This window comes from Echeneis naucrates, chromosome 19 (assembly GCF_900963305.1).
Source record: "Echeneis naucrates chromosome 19, fEcheNa1.1, whole genome shotgun sequence".
Taxonomy (NCBI): domain Eukaryota; kingdom Metazoa; phylum Chordata; class Actinopteri; order Carangiformes; family Echeneidae; genus Echeneis; species Echeneis naucrates.
In genome coordinates this window covers 13,393,618-13,417,723 of record NC_042529.1, presented here as the reverse complement: position 1 = coordinate 13,417,723, position 24,106 = coordinate 13,393,618, and the positions used below count along the sequence as shown (strand labels likewise).

The 24,106-nt window shown below is 43.4% G+C and overlaps 4 protein-coding genes and 2 non-coding genes across 8 annotated transcripts; 3 read left to right on the top strand and 3 right to left on the bottom strand.

Moving 5' to 3' along the window:
• Nucleotides 1-432: 432 nt before the first annotated feature.
• Nucleotides 433-6,979, bottom strand: daglb (diacylglycerol lipase, beta). The gene is made up of 15 exons (XM_029528258.1): nucleotides 6,407-6,979; nucleotides 6,143-6,291; nucleotides 5,532-5,703; nucleotides 5,068-5,323; nucleotides 4,754-4,876; nucleotides 4,522-4,649; nucleotides 4,051-4,177; nucleotides 3,881-3,964; nucleotides 3,333-3,410; nucleotides 3,171-3,251; nucleotides 2,696-2,823; nucleotides 2,428-2,496; nucleotides 2,043-2,115; nucleotides 1,727-1,962; nucleotides 433-1,330 (listed from the first exon to the last, which is right to left on the bottom strand). Exons 1-15 carry the CDS (start codon nucleotides 6,499-6,501, stop codon nucleotides 1,150-1,152), a joined length of 1,980 nt encoding a protein of 659 aa, XP_029384118.1. The 5' UTR covers nucleotides 6,502-6,979; the 3' UTR covers nucleotides 433-1,149.
• A 137-nt stretch (nucleotides 6,980-7,116) lies between these two features.
• Nucleotides 7,117-7,188, top strand: trnaq-cug (transfer RNA glutamine (anticodon CUG)). The gene has a single exon. It is a non-coding gene; the product is annotated as a tRNA-Gln (tRNA).
• Nucleotides 7,189-7,353: 165 nt separating this feature from the next.
• Nucleotides 7,354-9,154, top strand: mrpl58 (mitochondrial ribosomal protein L58). The gene is made up of 6 exons (XM_029528271.1): nucleotides 7,354-7,512; nucleotides 8,212-8,236; nucleotides 8,327-8,386; nucleotides 8,544-8,626; nucleotides 8,767-8,936; nucleotides 9,019-9,154. Exons 1-6 carry the CDS (start codon nucleotides 7,354-7,356, stop codon nucleotides 9,101-9,103), a joined length of 582 nt encoding a protein of 193 aa, XP_029384131.1. The 3' UTR covers nucleotides 9,104-9,154.
• Nucleotides 9,155-9,814: 660 nt separating this feature from the next.
• trnar-ucg (transfer RNA arginine (anticodon UCG)) lies at nucleotides 9,815-9,887 on the bottom strand. The gene has a single exon. It is a non-coding gene; the product is annotated as a tRNA-Arg (tRNA).
• Nucleotides 9,888-10,259: 372 nt separating this feature from the next.
• Nucleotides 10,260-16,367, bottom strand: LOC115060359 (cerebellar degeneration-related protein 2-like). 2 transcript variants are annotated; one of them, XM_029528260.1, is made up of 7 exons: nucleotides 16,092-16,367; nucleotides 14,069-14,181; nucleotides 13,582-13,730; nucleotides 13,334-13,498; nucleotides 13,036-13,243; nucleotides 12,608-12,791; nucleotides 10,260-12,562 (listed from the first exon to the last, which is right to left on the bottom strand). In XM_029528260.1, the coding sequence occupies exons 1-7, from the start codon at nucleotides 16,168-16,170 to the stop codon at nucleotides 12,027-12,029; spliced, it is 1,434 nt and encodes a 477-aa protein (XP_029384120.1). In that variant the 5' UTR covers nucleotides 16,171-16,367; the 3' UTR covers nucleotides 10,260-12,026. The 2 variants fall into 2 exon arrangements, with proteins under 2 accessions (XP_029384120.1, XP_029384119.1); XM_029528259.1 differs by having other exon boundaries at nucleotides 10,260-12,791.
• Nucleotides 16,368-18,985: 2,618 nt separating this feature from the next.
• smim5 (small integral membrane protein 5) lies at nucleotides 18,986-23,302 on the top strand. Of its 2 annotated transcripts, XM_029528274.1 has the most exons (4): nucleotides 18,986-19,187; nucleotides 21,964-22,124; nucleotides 22,681-22,807; nucleotides 22,886-23,302. In XM_029528274.1, the coding sequence occupies exons 2-3, from the start codon at nucleotides 22,007-22,009 to the stop codon at nucleotides 22,779-22,781; spliced, it is 219 nt and encodes a 72-aa protein (XP_029384134.1). In that variant the 5' UTR covers nucleotides 18,986-19,187; nucleotides 21,964-22,006; the 3' UTR covers nucleotides 22,782-22,807; nucleotides 22,886-23,302. The 2 variants fall into 2 exon arrangements, with proteins under 2 accessions (XP_029384134.1, XP_029384133.1); XM_029528273.1 differs by having other exon boundaries at nucleotides 22,681-23,302.
• The last annotated feature ends 804 nt before the right edge of the window (nucleotides 23,303-24,106 follow it).

Below are 24,106 nucleotides of genomic sequence, written 5' to 3'. Positions count from 1 at the left end.
TGTCCCGTGACTTTTGAGGGGCGGAGAACGAATCGTCAACTGATTAAAACAAATAAATCCCTTTTCTGTGTATTCATGGTCAGGCGTGAAGACTGTTTCTAATCACTTTTGCCTCGTTTAACACTCCCATCTACTCATGATCATTCTAACATGTGGCCAAAACACAAAACTCGTGTTTGTCTGACACGTCACTTATTACACAACAACAGGTTGAAGCACCTTACTGAACAAAGTTTGATACTTTACAGCCTCTGAAATTGAACTTACCACGGCGCATGGTTCACGTGAAGATGTCATGTGTCCGTGAGGGGACGTCATTGTGACGTCACAAATTGCTAGGAGGGAGAGGAAAAACTACAACTGTTTATTAGGATACTTTTTACAATGAACACGATAAATATAAACAAATAAGATAAATGATAAATGAACTGTTTCAGAAAAAGCTTTTATTTGAATTCAACACTGGATTTTTTTTCTGGCACCAGTAGCTTCAAAATTCAATATCACCTCATGGAGAGTGAACAGGTTCCTTCTAACTGTACAGGTACATTGTTTCTACCTGTTGGAGAAATGTTAAAAGACAATTAAGTGTTTCAACAGCACAACACTGTCCACTATCTCTTTGCAAAGCAGCCGTGGTGTCTCTCTGGAGCATAGGCACTGTTCACCCTAAATCAAGACATGAAACGTGAAACACAACACACACCAGCCACAGTTACTACACAACAACAATGCAATTCTTCAGTTTAAATCACATGTCGGGTCATCCTGCTCCTCAGTGTCCCCTCAGATGAGGACAATCAGTGAGGCCACTGAGGGACCGGGGTGGGAGCATTACAGGTAAACTGCCAAATACTGTACACAACGCACATTCAGTGATCATGGCATGAAGCTGCTCATGGAGCGGATTTAAATTAAATGACTTAAAGTGCAGTCTTTTAACTTGTTTCTATTTAGATGCAGTCACAACAGATAAATCTACTGTTTCATGTTTCCATTTCATGATAATCAAGTCAATAGTGTGTATGATCAGGAACGTTAACAGCCCAGGGTTACAGTCCAGGTCCAGGCAGCCCTGGCTCAGGCGTGGAGAAACGGCTCACACAAGTGGCAACATTCAGTCTATATGTATGTTTCTGGTAAGCCATGCTAGCTGTTGCTCAGGGATGACGTGCACATGGAGAAGGGCTTGTCGTTGATCAGACGGTTAAGTGCTCCAAGCACAATGTCCGGCATGTGATCTCCAAGCATGCTGGGACTGATCAGAATGCTCATGAATGTTGCCTCACTGGCCCACTCAGCCTGGTACTTGACCTGGGAAAAACAGTGTCTGAGGAGAAGCAGAGGGAGAGGGAGATGTTCAGTCTGTACTGTCTGTACACAAAAATATTATTATAACTATCATCACTGCTTAGTTAAAAGTACCAGCTGAAAATCTGTAACTGACTAGCAATATCTCATCGTCAAACATCTCCTGTGGATTCAATCCAGTTACATGACTGAGAAAGATGAAATATTCACATTTGAGGAGATGGAACAAATTAATCAGACACTTAATCAATAATTAAGAGAGCTGATAAGAGAAAGACATCAACTGATCGCTGCAGCTTTACCATTCAGTTAATAAAAGAAGCTGAAGTGCAAGTTAGTGCAGAAAATGTGTGTGTGTATGTTTGTAGCTCTTTTCGTTGTGAATACACCACTAGATTAAACAAACAAGACTGACCTCCGTGGTGGCCCATCTTCTGTAATATACAGAATGCGTCCGGGTGGAAACAAAGGTAAGTGGGTGGCTTTGTGGACAGGTGAGTCATCTGACCCAAGGCTCTGATAGGATGACGAGTTGTGAATCACTAGCGGCTGGCTGAGCTCCTCCTCCCTCCTGTTCTGCAGCTCGGTGGGGAAGTCGTCTGGTTCTCCTCCAAACAGCTCGTACCAGCAGCCCCGCAGCAGGATGCGGTACTGCAACACACACAGGCATACAAAATCTGAGCCCGCTGGGTCTGACACTGACAAAAGTTGTTGTCAGAAACTGGTCTTACTTTGGGCTTGTTGCAGTTTGAAACTATTTTCAGAATCCGCCTCTTCAGGTCCTCCATGTTGGGAATGCTGAGTCTGAACAAAGACAACAGATGATTAAAATCGAAAGAGGAGCAGACAAAAGTCTGGTGTCACTCATCTCCTCCTGTGTTTACATCACAGTATCTGTAATAATCTGCAATACATTCACACTGGAAATTCAGCTACTGCACAGTATTTAATAGTCTATTGTCAGTGCTAATAAAGCAATGTTAGAGCCATCACAGACTTGGTACAACCATATAACAGCCACAATAACCCAAAATTAAAAAAGGGGATGTGACGACAGTACTCAGTTTTCATATGTTCTGACAACACATGTTCAAACAGCTGAAGAACCACACTCACCTGGGAACCAGATCTTTTCCCAGTACCACAGAGACCACAAAGTCCTTGGAGTAATCAGCCAAGGCTTTACTGCACAGAAAAACACACACCAACTGTTAACACCATGCCGTGCATTATTATATGAGCAGCAATGTGTAAGAATTAAGCTCTAATATTTAAATGTTCCACTGAAAATACATTGAAAGAGAATCGTGGATGAAACAGTCAGATTTAAAACTCTTGGGAAAATCCCTTGATTAAAGTTTCCTCACAGTTCAGTCAAACTTACCTCAAGAGGCCACCTGGTGGAGAGAAGGCATAGCACTGCAAGTTGGGGAAGGAGTTACGCAGCAGGATGGCCAGTATCGAAGCTGTGCCTGCACCCAGACTGTGACCTGTGATGACCAGTTTATATTCCTGCCAACACACAGCAGCGCTATCAATGGTTAGCCATGATCCAGCTCCTCTGACTGATGAGCTCTGACCATCAATATTCGATTAATGATGAACCAGGAAGATTATTCCATGTCAATGCATCTTCTCTCAACACTCACAGTGGAGTCTACATTACAGCTTATTTCCACATTAGATTAAAATGTTAAAAGTGAAGTTGTGGACTGTGACAGACTTGGCTGGGCTATCATGTGGAGGAGGAAGTTGTTCTCTACAAACCAATGAACACCAATGTCTTCCCCTGCAAACCTACAGAAACAAACTCAAGTAGGAACCAGATCTGCAGCTTTGACCTGAAATGCTCTTCTTACCGGAGCAACGGAGAAGGCCTGGTTCAGAATGCCGTCGTTGACCAGCTTCTTGTAGATGTAACCTGCTGCCTGGGAAATGCCCTGTATGAGTGAGAGGAGCAGCAGCTTTAGTCTACATGACACACATACACAGTCTCTGAGACACACACTGGGCCAAGTTACCTTGTGACCGTAAGAGGCTCCAGACACTCCATCTACAGGCAGGTCCTCGCACTCAGCAGACAGGTCTGTTAGGACGTCCTGCAAGGGACACACCAGCTATGTGATCAGTCACCATGGAAATTCATCAACAATGTGCCTATTAAGCTAGTTCTTTAGTCATTTTCTCATCAGTCAAACTCTTTTAAATGGCTTTCTCATCAATTAATTTGATCATTTTACGGCTTCCTAATTGATCAAGTTCTTTAATTGTTTTCTCATAAATTGATCAGATTAGTTAAAGGTTCTGTCATCAATCTATCTGGTTCTTCCATATTTTTGTCATCGATGAAGATTTTTTTTATTCTATTCTTTAAAGTTTCTTTCATCATTTGAGCAGGTTCTATAATGGTTCTCTTACGATTGCTGATACTGAATGTTTCGGACTTGCAGACAAACAACACAGACACAGACAGGGGATGAACATGAGCAGGAAAGACAATCACAGCCCTTCTCATGGTCACATTAGTTTGTTGTTGTGACAACACAATAGCATTGAGAGCAAAACTCACCTTCAGTGACAGAGTTCCTCTGACAGCCACCAGAACAGCCTCTCTCTTATGATCCAGAGCCACAAAGAACGGGATCTCGTAGATCTGTAACACAGACAACTCAACACTGTCAGACTGGAGACGTCCTCCAGACACCGAACACAGAGCAGTGATCTGAGCAGAGTTCACACCTGGTTGTGGAAGCTGACGTAGATGAAGTCTCTGTATTGTAAACCAGTGCTGTGCAGGATGGAAGAGAAGTGACAGCCCAGGTTGTCTCCTCCAACAATTTCATATTCAGCTGCTTGGCTCCTACAGCTGACCAACACACACACGCACACAAATCTGTTAATGGTCAGAACTAATGCGGATGAGGTGTTAATAGTGATCTCTACTGATGTGAAAGAGCATGCTAACACTGTATGCTACCCTTTTAACATCATAAGTAACTAGTGTAAAGGCGTCAAAAAGGCCAATAAAACCAGATTGACCACTTCTCCACTGTCAGTGAGGTTAATCTCAATGGCTTTACACACAACTACAGAGTGATGTCAGAAACTGTATCCACCGAAATAGCAGTTGGGACAGAGCATCAAGTTGCCTGAGCTGACTTGGCAGGTCCTCCGACATGACATAGACTCAAATTAATCAAAACATCTCACCAGTCTCCACTGAGTTTACAGGGACCAGTGAAAGGGTTAGAGTAGATGAAGAGGGGCCAGCCATATGCTGCTGCGGCAAACTGCATACAATGAGCTGCCTTTTCCAGCTCTGTCTCCAAATCTCCCCCCTGCAATCATAGAAAAAAAACAAGGAAGATATTTCAATGAATGGAATGATGCTAATTTAAAAACCATCAGTGACATCATGGTCAACTGTAGTTCCAATACTCACAGTGGGAGAGGAAGGGCTGAGAGCGACTACGATGTCTGGGTCTCTGCTTCGCTCCATCTTATCCTGCTCCTGGTGTAGCAAAGCCAGACCAGCTGCTATATCACTGGGAACCAGATCCGTGTCCTGTCACCCATACACAGACACACAGTCATTACCAGAAAGCATGTAAAAATGAGGTGTGGCAGTTATCAAACTGCAGAAGCTAGCCACAGTTTTAATGTTTGAACACATTTTTATGACTTTATTGTTACACTTAACATAACTTTATCTATTATATTATCAAATCAGACTGAAGGAGCGAATGGAAATCTTACAGAGAAGAACCCGCTGAAAAGTTGTGCAATGCTGGAGAATGCAGCTCGGTAGTTTTCATCCTGTGGCAGACAACAGCAAAGGAGCCGCAACCTGCTCTCCCACACCTTGGTAGCCAGGGAGCGAGCTGTGGAGAACAACTGCGTGCCCTCTTCACGAACTCCAAGTGGCTCCATGACTGCTTGCTGAGGACGTGGGTTGCCCAGAGGGTCAAACACAAACACCACACCCAACCCGGTGAAGAGTAGGATGATCCAGCTGTTGATGTGGACACAGAGAGATGCTGGATCAAAACATCTCTACTGATTCTAGCATGAAGGCACCATTAGCAGGCAATATGCTAATGGTGTTGGATAATGCCAGAGGGGTTTGTCTAATATGTCACTCTTAAATTTTCCAAAGCTCAGTGGGCTGTTCTCAAGTAGTTCCTTTTATCTGTCACCCTCTGCCTCTCTGAACAACTCACCTTGCAATGACTGCTGCAATGACAGCGCCCACAGTTGCAGGATCACATCCTTTACCATCAGACACCCATACAGCTCCAAGACAGGCCCATACCAGCTCAGGAATGTACAGGAGTGCCCGAAGGTACACCAGCACAGGGATGGAGCGCCGTGGGCCAGGGTTTGTTATGGTACCTGAGGAAACCATCATAGATCATCAATTGTTTCAGTCAGCGGTTTTGACACACTTTTCTTCGTCACTTGGATGGTAAAATCCTTAAAATGTAGAGGCATCTTGTTTGTCATCACTCTTCCACTGGAATTAAAGTGAAAGATTGTACCACCATGTGTCAGTCGACAGCGACTCAAGTATAGGTATCTCCTGTTTCCTTTCAACGTTTCCGCCTCATCTGAAAACTGTTGTTTTTTTTTTTTTTTTCTTAAATTGTGTTTTGAAAGTTGGCAACTGCTTATCCAACTTCCTGGACTGCATCTTGCAAAATAATCTGAATTATGACACAGTAAGTGCAGTGAGTAGAATTATGTGAAATAACTGATTTGCAATCTTTTTACCTTTACACATTTGGCTAAAAAAAAAAAAAAAAAAAATCAACGTAGAAGATAACAGACTTACCTTGAGCACTGACATAGACAATAGCAGACAATGTCAGGATGATAAGTCCAAGTACAACCAGCAATCCGACCAGGTAGGTGTGAAGAATTCTCCCATTACAATCAAAATTACCCCTGTGGTGGATGTACAGGATCAGAGCGCCGATCCACCTGGGTAACGAGACAAGAGCAGAGCCGCTCGGCATTAGTCTCACATTTACTGTAGGTGGACGTAAGGTGGAACACAGTTTTCAGTAAACCAACAGTATCAGTATCAGCTACCTACCAAAGTACGCGGACGAACAGTTCAAATGAGCCGGGGAAAACGAGGTCATCACTGGCGATCCCCCACCGCCGCCCGAACACCACCATTCCAGGCATTTTGAATGTAAACCAGCGCTGTCACATCCTACTTTCCAATGTTGCTCAATCAGCCCAAACGACAACGTCGTAAGCTAGCGACAAGCTAACGTCCAACGAGCCGTTTGATTTCTTCACAGAGACACGCCCCGAGGCGAGCCCAGATGTTCATGCAATCGACAATACTAACTGAAAAACTAGCATGACGCACACTTGGCTGACATTCGATGCCGTTACCAGCTGAATTTACACGGTTGCGTGACTGGCTAATATCGTTAGCTATCCAAAAACACTCTTAAAGCTATTCCCAGAAATATATCGCTAATCCTGTTTGTCAATACAATTAATATTTAGCCAGCAGGATATCAGCCTACTGCTCCACAACTACCGGTGGATATCCATCTAAAAGTTCAAATATAGATAAAGCAGTTTGGTGCTGCTTTGTTTTGTTTTTGTCAAAAGCCAAAAGTGTCCGTCAGCCGATCACTCCCTGTCCCAACAGCAGTCGTCGTGTGAAAGTTCCGCTTTCACTGTTATATATAAATGAAACACCTAATGACTGCGCCCCCTCGTGGCAGACAACCTTTCCTCATATTTACCAAAAGCATATAAACTACTGCGAGACCCATGTGTCGTGGTTCCATGGTGTAATGGTTAGCACTCTGGACTCTGAATCCAGCGATCCGAGTTCAAATCTCGGTGGAACCTAACTTTACTTTCTTTTACACAATTAATTGTCACCTTATATTTTTATAGTAACCAGCAGGTCTGTATCTTCTTTCAATCCACGCAGAAACCGTTGGCGCAGTGACGCTGCAGCGTTCACGGCCACTTTACTGGGTTTATCACCAGCCACGGTGACGTCACAGCAACATGGCGGCATCCATAGTTCGACGGTCTTATGTACTTTGTCGCCGTTTGGGACTCAACGTGATTCCGTTGCGGATAAAACCAAGCACTGTGGCGATAAAAGACATTAACGACACGTTACAGCCGCGTGTTAGCTACTGCACCCGGGACCCGGATACACAGGTCAGTAAAACAAACAGCCCACCGTGATCATCGGCATCCACAGTCATAACACAGTGAGCCAGTCTCCTCAGTGAGGAGTTTGTCCGAGAAGCTGAGGCTGAAGGTGGAATCCAGATTCCCTGGTCCAGGACTGAAATGGCTGGGCTCTGTTCTGAACATTGCGTCGAGAGGAAGCTGGATCTGGCATTTGTTTGAGGTTGTTCTGCAGGTTTCTCCATCTCTGGGGCACAGAGGGACCATCGGCCCCTTTTGTTTCTGTAAGTCTTGGTCCAGCCACAGAAGGGTCCTTCCAGACTTCTTTCTGTCTAAATGAAGGAACCCACTAAGTGCAACACAGCTCTGAATTCTGCAGGCAGGTTCTTTCTGCTCTGTTCTACTTCGTCATTTTTGAGACCTGATATAGAGTCTGTGTATGTCTTTCCAAATCCTCTTGGTTCAAAAAACCAGGATGTCCAATTGTCAAATTACAAACTGGAGGCCTCAAGAGAAAAGTTCACAAACCTATCGGTGATGATCCCCTTGGATTGAAACAGGTGGATAGTAAAATCTGTGATTGTGATGATGATCCAGAGGCCAGATGGCCAGAGCCAAAAAGTTTCCTATTTGTCATCAGGGAAGACTGAGAAAAATATGCTTTTAATTTGTCATTAGGCTGAAACCTTTACACTTTCTGAATAGATTTTTGTTTTTATTTTCCAGGACCTCCAGGTGCAAATTCCAGTAGGTAAATATGAATATAAATATTATTTTATTAAAGCAGATTAAGTGTGTGTTTTCATTTAATATCACCCCTTTTCTCCCCCTTTGCTGTCAGACCGTCTGACAGTATCTTACAGCAGGAGCAGTGGTCCTGGTGGTCAGCATGTCAATAAAGGTATCTCTAAAGTTCAACTAAATTACTTAAACCGTGCTCTGTGGTACATTTTTGAACACATGCCACGGTGCTAAGTGGCTTCTGGAAGCCTGTACATGGCGTTGAATATGGACTTCATGTATCGTGCAATGTTAACACATGGCATCTCAATCCTCAGTGAACACAAAGGCAGAGGTCAGATTCCATGTGAAAACAGCAGACTGGATCCCAGAGGATGTTCGGCAAAAGATCTTTGAAAAGGTTTGTTGTTGTTGATGACTCTTTTTGCCATGCATCACCTCTGGCTGCAAACAAGTAGAAAATAGTGCATGAAAAAAATGTATTGTTATGTCTTTAAATACTCTCTCCTAAATGTGGTGATTTTGTACTCCCTGTCACAGAACGCAAATCGTATAAATAAGGCTGGAGAGCTGCTGGTGACGTCCGAGCTGAGCAGGAGTCAGCACAGAAACCTGTCCGACTGTCTGCAGAAGATCTCTGCCATCATAGTCGAAGCCAGCAGGAAGCCTCATGAGCCCACAGCAGAGGACTTAGCTCTGAAGGCAGCCAGGTATGACCTGACTGTGTTCTTGTTGTTGTTCTTGTTCTGCCCATCTTGATTATAAATGAGACTCTTGTGAAATGTGTCACAGGTTGCAAAGGAGCAACAAGGAGCGACTGAAGCAGAAGAAGATCCATTCAGCGATCAAGCAGAGCAGACGAGTGAATTTCGACTGATTGTTTGACTCTTATGTGAATCGTTCCATATATAAATACATGTAGTTTATGTGTCCAGTGTTTGGTCATTTATTCATTCACATTTGCTGTAATTTAATTTAATTCTTCTTCTTCTACTTGTAGGTCAGACTGAAATATTGTACTTTCTGCTCTACATTTGTCTTACAGCTGTAGTTAAGTAGCATAAACACTTGAAATCACCGTCACATTGTGTGGGCGAAGGACAATCGTGGTGTTGAACTGCACTCATACCCAAAAAAAAGAAAAAGGTTGAAAACGGATAGCAGAGGATGGTTTCGATCCATCGACCTCTGGGTTATGGGCCCAGCACGCTTCCGCTGCGCCACTCTGCTCCGCACGGAAGGACAAGGGCCATCTAGCTATTTAAGCCTGAATAGATACCCGCTTGCTATGATTTAATTTGCGAGTAACTTATTCCTCCCGTCTTTTTTGACAGGGAGGTTCTTCCAGTAATTTAAACGTGATTTAGCTTAGCTTTATTTAGCTAAGCTAAAGTTGAGTCTGCTCTAATCACAGTCCTGGGCTAGTTAAGTTAATATAACGTTGGCATTAGCTACAGCAGCTGTCATATCGAAACATGGTAAGGTTGACTGGCAGTTACGTTGCACAAGCTAATGGAAATACGTTATAAATAAAAGCAGATCATTGCGATCCTAAAATTACTGTCAACCTGCAAACGGTCTCAAAAGCCGACCACGAAGGGACTCGAACCCTCAATCTTCTGATCCGAAGTCAGACGCCTTATCCATTAGGCCACGCGGTCGAAGCGACAGACATCTAAATGCGTGGCATTGAAATACTAAAATACATCACTTTGGTGACAACACTGTATTGAAAATTTGGAACCAAAGACTGAGACCGTATAATCATTTTTCTCACTCAACATTTATGTTGATGGAATGAGCGGTTCAAGGCTCTTGACCATTTGCTTCACTTCCCAGCCGCGGTGTCGACGTTCAGAATCTAAATATCTGAATATCACACCTTGTTCATTTGTTAATGTATTCAAATCCCTACTTTAAATTTACATTATTGCATTTTCACACTAACTTTGGTCCTGAAAAGTGAATTTGACATCACTTAGTCATCACTGCCTTGTTTAGATGGTTTTAGCTCAATAATGACAGAACTAACATCAGAGCAGACTCAACTTTAATGAAGATATTTTATTGACTGATAATGCACATGTGAATAAAACAAACAAAATTAGTTTATTCTAATGAACTGTTAGTGACATTCACACACAGGCAGTGAAATGTAAAAAAAGATATGAAGAAACACAAATAAATAGACAGGTAGTACACAGTTTCATATGACCTGTTCTAAATATGCGAGAGATGAGGCGTCGAAACATTTTCAAGTGCAACAGGTAAGACATGACAGAAACCTCACCTGCTGACAGGCTCTGGTTCGACTACACTAACAAACATTCGTCCTCGTCTTCCTTAAACTCACATCACTCTAACACTCTGACACCATCACGACCCCCTTATCCAGAGGGCTTGCTGCCTGTTTTCAAAACCAAGCCTCAGAAAAACATCCCCCCTCCTTCTTACCCATAGAGCCTGAGCGTAGGGCCCTCAGATGTCAGCTGAGCCACACGTGAAGGTCTCAAGCTTAATTAATTCCTACGTCTTACAGAGGAATCAGATAGAAAATATTAGCTGTAATAACATCCATTATAACAAAGTTTCATATATAGAGGTTACCCAGAAAAAGGCATAGGCATTGTATACTGTGAAAAAAGGTGCAATATATTTGCAGGTTAGTTATAGTTAGCTAAGACTGGTGGGTGTAAAAAAGCCCTGGTTTGAAGCCTGGTTACACTTGTACTATAGATTCTGTCAGTTGTAAAGAAAGGAAAGAGATCACTTCACCATGTCCCTGTGTGCATTCGTCTTTGTCTTACAGCCTTCAGGTTTTTTAATCTCTGTTCTTAGGGTCTATGATGCCCAGTGACAACAACAATCTGCAGATTGTCATTTGCAGCTTTTAGCAAAACCTCCACAGGTTTAACTGTTGAGGATTGTGGGAGCAGCACATGCAAAGGCACATGTACAGGTAGAACCAGGTGGAGCTCAAAATGCCTGCCCTTTTGCCTTTTTTTTTTTTTTCATTTTCCTTTTTGCTATCACACTAAAGAATACTGCCTTTATGTTAATTGATAATTTTGTTGAAACCTGCTCTGTATTAAATATCTGCAAGGGTACTGATATTTAAATGAATAAATACAAGTAATTTCATATAATAATTATTATGGGGGTGCCTTTTTTCAGCTTGAGCACCTACCAGGTTAAGTTTTGTGTTTCTGTTGTTATTAACCATGACCTTGTCTGGGTCATACATGCAAAAAAGGCCTCACTGTCAGCAGAACTAGCTAGCTGTTTCACCCTGTTTACTGTCTTAATGCTATTCTAGGCTAACCAGCTGTCGTTTCATAATTACTTTACAACACGACAGTAGTATCAATCTCATCAAGCTCCTGAAAAAAAAAAAATAAAACAGGGTGATGCGGGACAGCAGCAGTGTCATAGTGAGAGATGTCACCATGGCCTGAGAGGATCCACCTCTGTAATTATACAAATGTTAGTAGAGTCATTATAGCAAAGTAGACTGTTGGAGCTTTATTGTGGAGTGTATGAGGTGCATTACTGTGTTACTGTATAAGGTCATTTGGTAGTGAAGCCAGGATATATATGTGAGAGACTGAAGTTTTAAGGTGGATCGCATGCAAATCAGATTCTGGACTAGACTTAGACCATTCAGTCTCACTTCAACTCAACTTGGTTTCAATTTAGCTCTTTTCCCTCAATGAAAGCTTAAAATAAACTCCTTTTCACAAACGACTGAAACATCACACGAGCAATCTCCCAACAACCCTCAGTGTACCTTCGGTGTACCCTCAATGCTTGGATTTGCTGGACTTTCCAGCTTTTCCTGCTTTCGAGGCTTTGGTAGCTTTAATGTCCATCTTGGTCTTTTGGATTCGAGAGAAGATCTCCTTAAAGAGGGCCTTGTACTCAGGTGTGTTCTGTCCCAGACGTTTATCCACTGCCTCCACCTGCTTACTGATGCTCTCAATGGCCTCAGGGGTGGAGGGTGACTGGACAGGGGTGGGAGGTGGCACCTGAGTGGGACCCATGGCACAGTCCTTCATAGATGGATCTCTGGAAACTGGTCGGGAGGTCTGGACCTCCGCGTGACACAAGCTCTCCTCATGGCGCCGACACTTTCCCAACAACTCCTCATACTTCTCCAGTAAGGCATGGTACTGCTCATCCACCTCCCGCAGGATGGACATCCCCCTCTTCCTCACGCTGTTGGCGTGGAGAGCATAACTACCTCTCCTGCGGCCGGACGCATCGCGGGCAACAATGGTGTTAAGCGCTGTGTCACTGCAGCTCTTCCTTACAGGGCTGGAATCAGGTAGCCCTTCACCTCCACCACCCCCTCCACCATCAGGCGGCCCACTTGTACCTCCACCCGTGTGCCCAACCTCCACCTCCAGGAAGGTGTCAGTTTCTGGGGTGCTGTTGAGGACAGTCTGCGTGAGAGCCACGCCATCATCCTCGCTGCTCAGAAGGAAAGTCCGAGCTCGACGTAGCTGCTGCAGCTCCTGCAGCTCTACCTCCAGCTCCCGCACCCGGGCCTGGCAGCCCTCAGCATCCTGGGGGCAAACAAATGCACTTTTACGATGATGTGAACAGCAAGCCTGAAGTAACTGAGGATGACGTATGTGACAGTTCCGTGGCGGATTAGTCCCATTGGACTCTAATTAGTCTTTTTCAGAAGCTCATGTGTATCAGTGTTTTTTGTTTTTCAGGTGTATACTAGTTTGGTGAATTGTGTCGTTATATACATGTGTATTTTTTATGATGGAGCACCACATACACATGTGAACTGACACCAACCTGCACTCGTGTCTGCAGCCGTGAGAACTCTGCCAGGAGGAGGTTGCACTCCCTCTCCACTCCCTCCCTGCGGCTCCGCTCAGTGCGGGCCGCCGCCCTCAGAGCCGACACCGCCTCCCTCAGGTGTTGGTTCTCCTCTTCAAACGGTTGAGATTTGGTTTCCATGGTGAAGCTCTCCGCCCGGCCCACAACAAACTCATCCTCATACCTGGAAACAGGACACAAACGTGAACCTTGATTGTTGGTCTTTGTCAGTGTTATGAAGGCGACTCCACCTTCCTCCTGTAGACTGTGGTACCTTGGTGCTGTGCAGAGCTCCCTCAGACATGGGAAAGTGTGAATGGTCTTACGTCGTTCTCGCTTCTCTCTCCTGACTCTGAGCTGCTCCATGGACCGAAGCTGCTCCACCTGACCTGACAGGGACTCCACCTGTGTTTGCAGAACCTCGATGGTCCCTGTTAACCTTATCCAGGAGGGAGAGCAAAAGTTTATTAAGTGAATGAGGAGGAAGTAGCAGAAGAGGCAGACTTCCCAACCCCCTATCACCTCTCTATCTTCTGTTGCGAAGTCTTGCTGTCCGTCACCAGAGTGTGGTTGGTACGTTCGAGTTCTCTGGCGGTACCGTCCAGCTGCTCATACACTTTGGCGTGCTGCTCGTTCATGTCCCGGAGGACCTCCAGCTGCTTTGACAGGTACTGGCAGACACAGACGGACATCAGCTGACATTACAACTGGCAGAGACCTCTCAGAGAGAATGCAGGGAGCTCATCTTTTCTGTTTTCCAATTATGTTTGTCAATTTCTTTGACAGATTTTATCTGATATTTGAATTTATTCATTGATTACTTCCTCACACTTAAGTGAAGGCCCATTTAGTAGCTGTTGTGGAGTTTTCAGTCACTGTCACATGATCTTCCTCTGCGAAGTTCTAAATGACTAAGTTTAAAAAATGATAACATCATTTGAGTAAACAAAACATTAATTAAACCTCTAGTTGAAAAACAGCTGCTGCTTTGATGCTGTCAGCTTCTAACCTCGATCTCCTGCACTTGCTCTTCATTTGTGATGTACATCTGCTGTAAGGAGTCCTCCAGCTCCTTGTTCCTCTCTAGCAAAGTCTTCCCCAGCTCTGCCGCCAAGTGGAGGTCTGTACATCAGACACAAAAGAAGAAGTCAGACAGGAAGGCATTGGAGGAGAGGGAGAGTGGGAAAGAAAGAAAGGAAAGGGAGGACAAGGAGGAAAGGGAAGGAGGAAGGATGATGATGGTCCTCAATCACTCACTATCAGATGACCTGATCTAAAGAAACTATGATTTATTTATCTATGGTAATACTAATGTTCACACAAATATTGATATCATTGTAAATACTGATGTTTATAATAATGCTAGCAATATAATGTTAATATTGACGTTGGTATTAAGGCTAATACTAAAAAAGAGGTTGATCCTGTTTTCCTTCCTCCATCTTTTCTGAGTCGCTGTAACCAAAGAGCCTCATAGCTCAGTCTTATGCTCAGACAAGACAACAGAGGACTGTCTTTGAAGGACTTGCAGCTTCCTGACAGGTCACATGACTGATGAGCTCAGATAGCTCTGGAATTCGACGCACACGCGAAGATTCATCCATTTTGACTTCCAGTCCTAAGCAGTGTCTCCTTCACTGTCCACCAGAGTGAAGACTGAAGGTCTATTTTTATCATTTTTATCAGCCTTGTGTGTGTGACAGAGACACATCAGGCCCCGCCCCCTCTGCCAGAAGACCAATCAGAGCAGGATAGCAGTTGGATGACAGCAACGAAATGACGATTAGGCATTTTTATAAAAATATGAAATCCTGCATTTCAAATAACATCATGATTACTGGGTTCATGTCAATTACACGTTTAGAATAAAGATCAAACAAAAATTATATAAGTTAATTTGAATTTTAATCATATGAAACATTTTACATTAACAATCAGTCAGATTCACATGATTACTTCTAAGTGTGTAAAATGTAACATAAACTTGAAAATGGCACCTTTATGTTGCAATTACACATTTCATATTTAACACAGGTAAATAAGTCAGTGTGAACACTGAACACTAGTTCCTGCTGTGAGTTCATATGGAAGAGGAAATGAGATGACACCAGGTACAACAGAAACGTAAGGAAATGTTCTTTGGATCAGTACCAAACATCTGGATGCTTCTGAGGGGCTGATGTTGTTTGACTATTTTTCTCATTTAAGATGATAACTGACTCAACAGCCTCCAAAAGTGCAATGCAACTAGCCTCTCTCTACATCATGGTGGTTATTACAGATTATTTCCCACCATTGGTTTGGTGAACGTAGCCCGACAGCTGCTTGATTACAGCCTACCACTACAGACCACTACCACTACTGATAACTACTATAACAGCCTGGTTACCACAAATTGTAACTCTCGTTACAATCTGGTTATAGTCTAGTTACAGTATGGTTATAGTCTGATTATAGTCTAGTTAGAGTATGGTTATAGTCTGATTATAGTCTGGTTACAGTCTGGTTATAGTGTGGTTACAGTATTGTTATAGTCTGGTTATAGTCTGGTTACAGTCGGGTTACAGTCTGGTTACAGTGTGGTTACAGTGTGGTTACAGTCGGGTTATAGTCTGGTTACAGTCTGGTTATAGTCTGGTTACAGTCTGGTTACAGTCGGGTTATAGTCCGGTTACAGTGTGGTTACAGTCCGGTTACAGTCTGGTTACAGTCCGGTTACAGTCTGGTTACAGTCTGGTTATAGTCTGGTTACAGTCGGGTTATATTCCGGTTACAGTGTGGTTTCAGTCTGGTTACAGTCTGGTTACAGCATGGCTATAGTTTCACATCTGTTTACTGTCAGATGTCAGATAGCAGCCTATGGGCCCTGGCTCTCTCCAGTCTCTCCAGTCTGGTGGTGACAGACGGTCCAGTAAATGGACCAGGGGCTGTGGACAGAATGAAACGCTCCTCCAGGACGTTTCTCCACAAAGGTCTTTGTTGGGTGGAGCCCACCGGACCGGGCTGATGCTGGAGAGAAGACGGGCTCTTACCCTGCTCCAGGTCCTGCTGGTCGTACCACGGCTCTTCTTCCTCAGTCACGAATTCCTCCATTGTCCCTGAGCTTAGCATGGATCCCCCCTCTTACTGTCCCCGAGAAAACCGCCGACACAGGCCTCAGTGAGCGAACAATGGAGCTCCAGCTGGCAGGGTCCTCCAACACAGGCTGCGGCCACACAGGGAGCGTAGTGTTGTGTATTGTTGTGTTGTGCTCTACGTGTTTCCCCGGTCACTCCCACCTCTCTCACACCCCGCCCGGCACCGGCCCATCCCGGTGTATGAACCGCTGCTCTTGCTGCTGCAGAGGATCCTCAGACGTGGCAGCGCTTCCTTCTGTCCTCGCGATGCTTTCAACTGCGGCTCGAAAAATTCAACGATACAGTTTTCTTTTCCATCTTTAAGTCAGGTGCGCCCTCTAGGTATCTGTATATATACAGACAAGCAGATGCCCACTGGTTATAACGACATGTCGCAGGCAGCGACGGGATAAATGATGAATGTTTAAGTAAGAGGGTATGTAGCGGTGTAACTTAAGGACAGGTTGGGAGCGCAGGCCATGCAGTTGGACCGCTACTGCTGCAGAGACTTAGTACCGTTTCTGACAACTCGAATTATAACGTGACTCCATTGAACATAACACGTGGCGTTCATGGACAGGAAGGAATGGCCTGAAACTATCATCACAAACAGACACGTATGGGCCCATGCGGACTGGTCTGGACGAGATCAGCTGTTCAGAACAAAGGCCATGTCAGAAAAACCGCAGCCTTCTTCCATATGTATAATCATATTAAACCAAATATATTCCCTCTATTAAATCAGGAATAATTATCATTTATTTCTCTCCACTTGACATGACAGCTGTACGTTTAACTGCTAATACTTTAGTAGAGTCGTATTAATGCCGGGACCACCTTTAGCAGGAATTGTGCCACTAACATAAATGCGAACAAAATACATCAACATTAGGTTGAATACGATGCTGTGATGACATTTTGGGTGGATACTGAAGTAATCCCGAGGTGTGACCTCATATATATGAAGAACAGTGTGAAGTGTGGTACTGTCAGTTACAGCTGCTGGGTTTAGTGAACTGAGCACCAGCAGAGGGCAAGCTGGTGTAGCACAGGACATGACATCAGAGCTCCCTCTCCCTAATGTCAATGTCAACAACAACAATAATACCTTTGTGGATCACAAAAGATTACTGTCCACTTGTAATCCAACGTACAAATTTACTCATCATTTATGAAGAAGAAAATGCGTAATGTGTGTTTGTGAGAGCCTGGTCAGTCATACATTTACTGATGTGTAAAAATCCTCTGACAGGACTCAGCCACAGGCTTGTGTAACAGTGATGATTGCAGGCTCAGACTCTATTCTCTGAGGCTGTGGTTGGATAATGAGAAACACACACACTGGAATTACTGTCTTATCAATTCCAGCTGCTGCGACGACTGGAGGGGGACATTTTAGGGCAGGTCTGACCTTCAGAGGATTCTCTTTGTCACTTTGCCAATTTCTTTTGCAGAGGAAGTTAAAGAAAGGGTTAAAGGCAAATGTGATTTCAGACCCACAGTCCGGAGCAGCTTCGTCTGAGAAGAGAGAAGAGGACGTGCTGAAACACTGTGTTATTTAGCCCCATACATGTGTATGAGGAGCCTGACTGCGTGGGTTAATGGAAGCTAATGGAATCTAATGGAAGCTGGTAAAGATTAAAGTGAAAGTGAAAAAAAGAAAAAAAATGTATATATAAAATTCAAAGTAAGAAAAGAAAGAGCTGTTTTAGTCCTTTCTCCCACATTATACACAAGCATAATGCCATGCCATAATGCCATAATGCCATAATGCTGATGCTCCAGATGTTGTTTTGGGCTCCATTCTTCACCTATAATGGTCCACAAGCAATAGTTAGGAACTAACTAGTGAATATAGCTAATGGGCCTTTAGCAGCAATAGATTCAGGTATTGCTGTTTCACAGTAAAAGAGTAAAAGAAAAGCAAATGCTTATCCTAATACATATCAGTGGCTATATCACATTTTCATCACATCAGGTTTGTATCGACCTGATATAGAAAATGTGAAGTTTTTCATGAAAACACACAACTATAGGCTGAATAAAAAACATTTTCACCAGCCTCAACTTCCACACTGTTAGTGGTAGGAATTCTGCTCTAAGTTCAGATAAAGTTTTAGGAAATTATTAATTCCTGTTTGTGGGCAGATTCATATTTTTAATGCATAGAGACACATTAAAGTCTGAAATCCATCCTCATCCACACACACCACAGGGACACTGTTTCAGAAAACAGGCAACTACAAAGAAAATGAAAAACCGCCCTGTTCTTTCTTTTATTCTTTGTGAGACCCTCTCTGGAGACTCCACCTCTGATGGAGGAGGAACTCAAGATCAACTTCTCCTGGATTCAGGTCTGCTTCACAATTACTGAACATGTCTGCTGTGCCACTTCCTGTATGTGTACAAGACTCAATAAACAGCAAATGCAGACGTGCATGCTCTTGAGAAATATGGGAGTCTGATGGTTGGACACCAGATGGATGAACAGATATGCACACACACACCACCCTGCTCCTTTCAGAAGGAGTCTGGTCTCCACGGTGACTAAAGACAAAGGAGAGGCCCTGGCACAGCTGGTCTGTAGCAGCAGAGTGAAAACACAGTGAACGAGTGTTCAAATGTACGGACAGAGGGTGTGGGGGAGAGAGAGAGACAAGCAGCAATGAATTTGGGAAGTGGTGGAAGGGAGGAGGAGGAGGTTGTTGGGGGGGGTGCTGGCTCAGAGGGGAGGAGGTCGATTGAAAGGGGAGGAGAAAAAGGACGGTACACAAACTCTCTGAGAGTAGGAATTAGTCGTCAAAGTGCAAGAGGAAGAGTTGCAGCGCTGCTGATCAGCTCAAAGAGTCAAATTACTTCCACACATCCAGGTCCCTGAGTCTGAACAGAGGCAGGCTGATGAGGAGCCTGAGACCAGCAGGCACCACTACAAACTGCCCTTAGAAGCAGCTGGAAGTTCTTCTGTGGTTCTCCCTGCAGTCAACGGTGAACTATCTAAGTCCAGTCACAAAGGTGAGACCTTGTTTTGTTACTTTCATACACACTGCAATTTATAGACATTTATATTTTTCTTTCCTATTTTTCAGTACAACAGTGTATTAGGGTTAATGTTATATTTGCATGAGTTTTAAAGACGATACTGACTTTTCCTCAGACTGAGAAGCATGTTTTTGTGACTATGAAGCATAATGTGTGATTGCTATAGATGGACAAAGACTGGAGGAGCTCACAGAGCAGAGAGGGTCAACAGCAGAGGTCGGGCAGCCTTCAGACTAACTCTGGCAGGTGGTGGAGATTTATTAACACGATCAGCTAGCACAAAACCAAACAACCTCTGCCCAGAGTGAATGTACACTACCAGACAAATGTTTGGACACACTTTCCCATTCATTTGAATGAGAAAGTGTATCCAAACGTTTGACTAGTAGTGTATGTGTGTACACATTTGCAGCAAGATTTTTGCTCTTCTGTGAATATAGAAACTATCATCTCTCAACCACAATACAGTCGACTTATTAAATACGGGAACAAGAAATATTTTTTAATATCAGCTGAATGCATGGTGCGAAGATAAACTTCCAAAATCATCAAATAACAACCTGTCGAGAACAAGTTATACTCAAATGCGTATTGATTGAGTTTTTTATTAATTTTTACAGTTCTGCTGAAGTTCTTTCTGACACTCTCAGAGTCATTGACTACGGCGTAGTGAAGCATATAGCGCAGTGTATCATAGTATAGTGATAGTATAGTACAGTAGAGTATAGTATAGTATAGTATTCAAATCAAATCAAATCAGATTTACTTGTATAGTGCCAAATCATAACAAAGTTACATCAAGGCACTTTACATATAGAGCAGATCTAGACCAAACTCTGATGAGCAAGCACTTGGCGACAGTGGCAAGGAAAGTATTATATTATATTGTTTTGTAAAGTCTAGTATTTTATGGCATATAGTAGTGTGTAGTGCAGTGTATCATAGTATAGTACAGTACAGTATAGCACAGTGTACTGTTGTATAGTAGAGTATAAATTGCCATATTCTTATCTGTGTACATTTAAATGCTTCATTTTTGGGGTGATTCTCTTAATCAAGCCTGTGAATGGATGCACTTTAATTACACGTTGCTAAGCAACATCTAGCGGCGGGACTCACAGGTCCAGTAAGTCACCATGGGAGTTAAACGGGCACAGTACCGTAATTATCAGAAAGTGAAGGAGATTTATTTTTCACCTGTGGCGTTTTGTTGGCGGGACCAGCGGTTAGCCAGAAGTCAAATTTAGCTTAGCTGATGACAGAGCCGAGGCTAGCTTTAGCTAATTCATTGTCTGACTGTTATTATTTGTAGTTGAAAGATGGTGATGTAAGTCACTTTCTGGGTGAGTTAGTTTTTAACGGCCTGTGATATAACGTTTCAGCTGGTTAACTCCTGCTGAGCTAACATGGTTAGCTTAGTTTGCTATGGCAACAGTAGCTTCACAGTAACTTCTGGCTGTAGTGGAGCGCCCATCAATTTCATGTTTGTGCTATCTGTGGATCACATATTTAAATGGCCACACTGAATTATTTTTACTATTCAGTCTAATAGATTTTTCCATGATTTTATTATAGTGATTGTAACTGATGTATTGTAATAGCGAATGCACAGACAGAAAGAACAGGTACAGCTAATCTTTGGTGATGTTATTTAGCCTCCTTCAGGGGGAGATCATTAGAGGATAAAACCTCACTGCTGGGTCATGCTGTGGACAGGCAGCTGTGAATTTCTCAGGGGCCTGGTGATGATGGTGATGCTGCCCTTTTACCTCTGACCTCTAGGATGGCAGCAATGAAAAAAAAAAAAACAGAAAGGAGCACGTAGCATAAATACTCGTAGGCCAGACTAAATTGGCATATGACAGAAACAGCCGTTATCATCTTATCCTTGTTTTGTTCTGTATAGATGCTGAAATGATTCATTTTATTCAGAACTGGGCTACTGGACTTAAACTTAAAAGGAAGACAGAACATCCAGCCATTTAGACGCACTGTCACTTTATATTCTTTCACAGGCGCTTAGATCTACAACTGCTGGGTTTCTAAATACACAAAATTATACACTCAAGAAAACAAGCTCAACAGTCTTTCCATTAAACGGACAGAGTTAGATTAATGGTGGAAAACCTCCTCCGTTATTTTCTTTTTCTGGTTTCTGTGTTTAATTTATGCATTTTAGTATTTTCAGGCTTTTTTGAGATTACTATTTTTGTGTGAGGGGGAAAGTGGTCTTAATCAGAAAAGGATGACTTCCTGCGTTTTTCATGAACACACTTGTGACTGATGACTGACTGTCCTCAATGTCCGGTTGTGTGTCCTGCTCTACTGCTCAGCCTGTGGGACATCTCCCACACACAGCTGTTCAGTGACGGTGACAGACTCGGTGGTGAAATGCCAGGCCTTAAATAGTTTCCCTCGTTTATAATTAAACTGAACCTTTTGCCTGCTGTGTGTGAGCCAGGCTAGAGCAGGTCATCAGTCTGCTCTGTATCACACACAGTACACACACTCACACAGAGGAAGGGGTCTAGGTAAGGTTGGCATATAACAAGTATTGCATATTTAAGGATGTAGGGTGTATAATTGGTACCTGCAGGAATGGAAGCTGGTTGGAAGGGGAAATTGCAGGGTGGAAGGATAAAATTGCAGGAGTGAAGGGTGGAGTTGTAGAGAATGTGTTCTACACTCAGAACTGCTTCACACTAGGCAATGAAATCCTCATTCAATCAATGCGATCTTATATTTTCAGGCTTATCACAGTAAATTCTCCTTGTCGGAACCTGAGAGGCATCATGGATGTGAGGGAGGAGGTTCTGTCTGTGTTGGATAAGCTGTGGGCCAAGCTGCAGGGTCTCCCACAGGCCAGTCCTCTGGAGCTTGGAGCTTTCTTTGTGCTCATCCTGTTTTTTGGTCAGTGTCATCCCTACAATATCAAACAAACATTTACCTCCAATGCATCACTTGTAGGTCCATGATGTCTTTATGTATGTTTATGATTTTTCTGATGGGGGGCGGGCATGCTGGAGCCAATCCCAGCTCACGGGTGGGGTACACCCTGGACAGGTCACCACTCCATCACAGGGTTAGGGTTAGACTTAGACACAGTCAGAGACGAACAGCCACTCACACTCACACTCAGATATACATGCAAAGAGTCACCAATTAACCTAAACATGCATGATGCAAAGAGTTCACTTCTTTATCTCTGCTCAGGAACAGGTTGGTTAAATGGGGGTTAACGTGCCTCAGTATGCTGCTGGAAACAAGAAAAGGTTGATAAACGTTGGTTGAAACAGTAAAGGTTAATTTATGAAAACTAAAACAATGAGCTAGAAGATGCTTTATAGAGCCGAGGAGAAGGAGCCCAGAAAATGTATAAATAAAAGATAAGTGCAGCTTTAGATGTATAACATTCCAGTCATCACATGTTGACCCCACCCTCTGTATGTCCTGTCCCTCCTTTTAGCCACGTTTATCTTCCTGATCGTGCTATCCTGTGTCCACTGCTGCTGCTGTGCAAAGCCAAAATACCAGGCCTCAAGAGTCCAACCTCTGCAGCCGATCTGAGGAGGAGACAGGGATAGACTGCACAAGTAAACACAGCCCTATCCTACATGTAATCATCCACATCACACCAAGCCTTTACTTCAGTAGGGACATGTTATTTTCAGTGGGAGGATGGAGACATGCATCCATGGCGTGGAAAAAGAGCCATGGAAAAGAGCAGAGGGGAACAACTCACCAAGATTCATGATGGTTCAGGACAAAGAGATGCTGTGTGTAAGCGCAACAGAACAACAGTGTGGAAGAGGGAAAGACTCTGTGGTCCAGTGTCCAGTTCATATTCATCAGAAACATGACAAATACCCAGATGTTCAGTCTTCTTAATGTGTGGTGGACTTTTTAAGAGACAGCATCCCCTGGTGGTCCACATAAGAAGTGTTCTGTAAATGTTTTTAAATGTAAATCTGAGCTGTTCATTGTTGGATGTACACCAGTTATAGATGTGTTGTCATTATTTTGTAATAGAGAAGTGTTAGAGTAGTGTTTTTTATTGATGCAGTGTTCTGAATAATATTTTTTTCTTATGCAAATGTAATACATTTTTCATATATTTAAATAAATACTTTCTCTTTCTCTACAATCGAATTTAAAGACAGCACTTGCACAGTGAGGTTCTGGTCTTTGTATATTTGGATCTAAATCCCATTAGTACAGCACTGTGTGTGTATACAGCACCTAATCACCAGATCCGTGCGTCCACATATCAATATTTAGGGTAAACATTAACCAGGAACTGTTGCTACACTTTACTGTGGCCACACAACACACAATAGAGCTTCCTGGACAGAAGACATGGAGACAAAATCATGGTAAACTAATGTTTAGGCGGTATTCAAAGAGCTGTTGGCTGTTAGTGGATCAAAGCAGGAGTTCGCTTTGTTAGGAGTCACTGAGCCACGCAGATCAGACAGCGGAGCATGGCCATGGAGAGGTACGTTTCTGAGCAGGAGGGTTTTGTGTGACAAATGTTTTTAACTACAGCAGATTTCTGATGTGGAGAAGGCTGGTTATAACATGTTACCTCATCAGATGTATTTTTAGAGTCAGCTTTTCTTCAACAGATAAAAGGCTCTATAAACTCTACAAAATAATGTCCATAATCAGACACTGACCTGGTTTATCTCTCTCGTTGCAGCATATCGGAGCAGCAGAAACCCATAGGCTCACTTGAGAACTGGGTGGACTGGTTCCTGTATCGGTTACATCAGGAGCCATGGGCACTGGGTGGTCTTGTGGTCATAGGAGTGTTTGTGCTGGGAATTCTCTCTTTGGTGGTCTTTGCTCTGCTGTATGGATGCTGCTGTGGGCCAAAAGACAAGAAGCTGCAG